General features: G+C 38.4%; 1 protein-coding gene across 1 annotated transcript; it reads right to left on the bottom strand.

The window, feature by feature from the left end:
- Positions 1–294: 294 nt before the first annotated feature.
- LOC101962852 (ATP synthase F(1) complex subunit epsilon, mitochondrial-like) lies at positions 295–612 on the bottom strand. The gene is given in 1 exon segment (XM_013358050.4): positions 295–612. A coding segment is annotated over 1 exon segment (156 nt). The 3' UTR covers positions 295–456.
- Positions 613–4059: the final 3447 nt, after the last annotated feature.

Here is a 4059-nt window from a genome sequence, read left to right as displayed (position 1 = left end):
ATAATTTAAAAAGAGAAATTAAGAGATAAAGCTAAGAAAATCTCCCAGATGGCAAACTGACAAAGAGAGAAAAAGATAAGAAAATAGAAACATCCAAGAAGTAAAATACTAAATAAAAAGACGAGAAGAGAAGAAAAAAAAAGGGGTGTGGGAAGAAAACATTGATGAAGTAAGTCAATAAAAATTTCCAGAACTGAAGGAGATGAGTTGCCAGATTGAAAAGTCTCACAATCTAACATGAAAACAGATCACACCACTGCATATCAGTATGAGTCTCCAAAATTACTGGCAACATTTTTTTTTTAAGAGTGAACCACACATCAATTTACTGGCATCATCAATTTATGAACAAGACAGTTTTTTTTTCATGAAGTGAGATGATTTTAATCTGCCATAACATGTGCCCACACTTCTTCACCTTGAAAATGTAGCATTTCAAGCTTTAGTCAGGGTTGATTATTCCTTTTTTACTTTCACAAGTTTTATGCTGCTGCCAGAAGTCTTCTTGGCATTTGCTTTGAATTCTGCCTTCAGTGCATCCCTCACTGCTTTTGCACAGATCTGAGAGTATCAGATATAGCTGAGTCCAGCCTATCGCCAGTAGGCCACCATGATGCCACGAGAGGGGTGCGACCGGTGGAATAGAGAAAATGCGGCAGTAGAGGCTCAACCAGGCTGCAGGAAGGTCAGGCCTGAGAAGCAGAAGGAATTACTGGCAACTTAATTTTGTTTGCTTGTTTTGGGTAGGTACTGGGGATTGAACCCAGGGGTACTTAATCATTGAGCCACATCCCCAGCCCTTTTTCTATATTTTTATTTAAGATACAGGGTTTTGCTAAGTTGTTTAGGGCCTCACCAAGTTGCTGAGGAAGGCTTTGAACCTGCCATCCTCCCGCCTCAGCCTTCCAAGCCAGTGGGATTACAGGCTGGGTGCACCACTGTACCCAGCAACACTGGCAACTTTAAAAGCATCCAGAGAAGAGGGGAAAACAAACAAAAGTTCACCCACAGAAGAGCAGCAATAAGATTAGGTCCAGACTTCTCAATAGCAGCACTGGAGTAAAGAAGGAATGAAGTTATACATCTAAAAATCTTAGGAAAATCATCATCCCTAGAATTCTACAGTTAGCTAAAATATCATTTGTGTATGAGGGTAAAACAAGGATGTTTTCTGCAAGGCTTGTTCTCAAGAAATGTATTTCCTATGCTTGTCCCTCTTTGCTGTCACTTTCTGCATCTTGAATCTTTCGTTTTTCTTGATATATTCTCTCTTCTGGTGGGGCATGCAGGGAATAAAATTCTGATACATGCTATCACATGGACGAGCTTTGAGGACACTATGCCAAGTGAAATAATACAGTCACAAAAGACACTGTATAATTCCACTTATTTGAGATAAATTAAGTAGACAAGTTCATAGAGATAGAAAGTGGAAGGGTGATTGGCAGGGACTAGGGGGTAGCGGAGAGTGGGGAAATTGTTATTTAGTGGATATGGAGTTTCTGTTTTGCAAGATGGAAGAGTTCTCTAGATTGGGTTTCACAACAATGTGAGTATACTTAACAATTCTGAAATGTGTACATGTAAAATAGCTAAGGTGGCAAACCTTATGTGTATTTTGACAATTTTTTTTTTCCTTGGGGAATGAGATTTTTGCTGATCCAAGTAGCAGGGCATGAGGGGTGGGAGGGAGACAAGTCAAAAGCAGGTAAGAATCTAGGCCAGTTTTGCCCTAATTTCCTGCCTTGAGTTAAAATGAGAAGCATGGCAGGAAGCATCATGAAGATGACCCTCCTGACATGCCACCTTGCTCTGTCTGGACCTCTATACCTGATGCAGAGCTACCACCCTGAGCTCTTCCCTTGCTCTCCATTGAAGCTGTTGTCTATTTTGGAGTTTGTCAGTTTTACTTCATTCATTATAGGAACTGCTGACCTTGCTCCTTGGTGCGCAACTCTCGAGCCAGCTGTGCTCCTTAATCCATGCAGTCCATGTTAATTTATAAGGACCAATCTAAATAGAGAAGGTAATTCCTGTTGGAAACATTTTCAAGGTAGATTCTCCTAGTATCTAAATGCTATCGCATGGTTCACAGAGAAGGAATCCCCCAGCAGGGAAGGGGTGAGTTACAGTCCTGTGTTAACTCTTTCTCTCCCCTCTTTCAATTCTGGTGATTAATTTCCCGATGAATTCCCTAGAAAAGTCTTCCATATACTCCCAGGGAACATGGAGGCAGATTGGGTTTACAGACCCAGTTCAGCTTACTTCCTTCTAATAGAGGTAATGTCAACCTTTCCTTACACGGATAGGTTTGTGCTTACTCTTCAATCTCTTAAAAACTAAAGCACATTCTGTTTACATTTGCATATATAAGTAGAAAATCTGTAAAGGCCTGCAAGGGAGACTGATTAACTTAAAACTAAGGAAAACATTTATTTCCAAGTGGAGATAAGGTATGTGATTAGGGACACACAGATGGCTTCTAGAGTGCTATCATGATCTAGTTATTAGTCAGGATATTATGTACAAGTGTACATGCATCTTTGTTTTTTTTTCAAATCTTATAATTTTATACTCTTTCAAATGTATAATACATTTCGCAATAAAAATAATTGAATAAATGATTGCATTCTCAAACTGGCTCACTAGTTAGAAAATACAGTAGTGCATTCCTGGGGAAGAAAACCCATCATTTTGACTTTCTTATTCCATGGTATGTTTCCCCAAATCAGCATAGATTGGTGTGGGGAAAGCAGGGGGAAAGGAACAAACTACTAACCTAGGAAAAGGCAGGGCCCTTGAAATCCATAGCTGGGATTGGAGAATAAATAGTTTACCCTCTGCTATGGTCTAAATGTTGGTGTCCCCTCAAAATACATATATTGGAACTTTACCACTAAGGTAATAATATTGACAGGTGGGTCCTTTAATAGATGGTTAGATCATGAGGAACCTCACTCTCATGACTGGGATTAGTGCCCTTAGAAAAGGTATTGGGAGAGTCTATTAGTCTCTTTTGTCCCTCGATCCTTCTGCTTCTTCTGCTAGGTAAGGGGACAACAAACACCATCTTGGAGCACAGAGCAGGCCCTTCTCAGACAATGAGGCTGCCAGTGCCTTAGTTTTGTTTTTTATTTTTTTCAACAATGAGTTTGCTTTATTGTCATAGTCTAGAATAAGAGCATCAGAGGGTTGATAGAAGGTTGTCCCCCACCATTTGTTATTGATCTGGGAGCTGACACATGTGAAGGTATGTTGTAAAATCTAATAGGATGGAAAACTTGGAGACCACCAGAATTAATCAATGAAAGGAGTTGGCAGTAGATACTTCAGACATGATGCTTTTCTAATCCAACCAAAGCATGAACATTCATAGTGCCTTGATCTTGGACTTATCATCCTCCAAAAGTGTGAACAATGAATTTCTATCATTTATAAATGACTCAGTCTATGAAATTTTGTTCAAGCAATGCAAATAAAGATTGCATATATAGACTATATAAAGAATCTTGCAAATCAAAAACAAAATACCACAAACCAATATATAAATTGGTAAAGGAAAAATTTCTAGAACTATTAAGTTTAACACAGTTGCAAGCTTTAGGGTCAGTATACAAAAGTCAATTGTATTGGTCTATACCATCAATGAGCAATTGAAAAGCAACATTTTTTTTAAGTACCATTTATAATAGCACCCAAAACAAGAGAATACATAAGTGTAAATCTAACAAAATATTCACCCAACCTATATCCCCCAAAACTGGAAAACACTAATGAAATAAACTGGGAGTAATGTTCATTGCTAAAATGTCATTTCTCCCCAAATTAATTAGACATTCAATGAAATCCTCCAAAATCTCAGCCGGATATTTATAGATATCAAACAAGCTGATTCTAATATTAATATGGAAAGACAAATAAATTAGAATAGTCACTTTTAAAAAAATATTTTTAATAGTCAATGTACCTCTATTTTATTTATATGTGGTGCTGAGAATCAAACCCAGTGCCTCACACATGCTAGGCAAGTGCTCTACCACTGAGCCACAACCCCAGCCC

The sequence above is a fragment of the Ictidomys tridecemlineatus genome, chromosome 4 (assembly GCF_052094955.1).
Source record: "Ictidomys tridecemlineatus isolate mIctTri1 chromosome 4, mIctTri1.hap1, whole genome shotgun sequence".
Classification (NCBI taxonomy): domain Eukaryota; kingdom Metazoa; phylum Chordata; class Mammalia; order Rodentia; family Sciuridae; genus Ictidomys; species Ictidomys tridecemlineatus.
The sequence above is the reverse complement of the archived record's forward strand: the minus strand, read 5'-3'. Positions and strand labels throughout refer to the sequence as shown.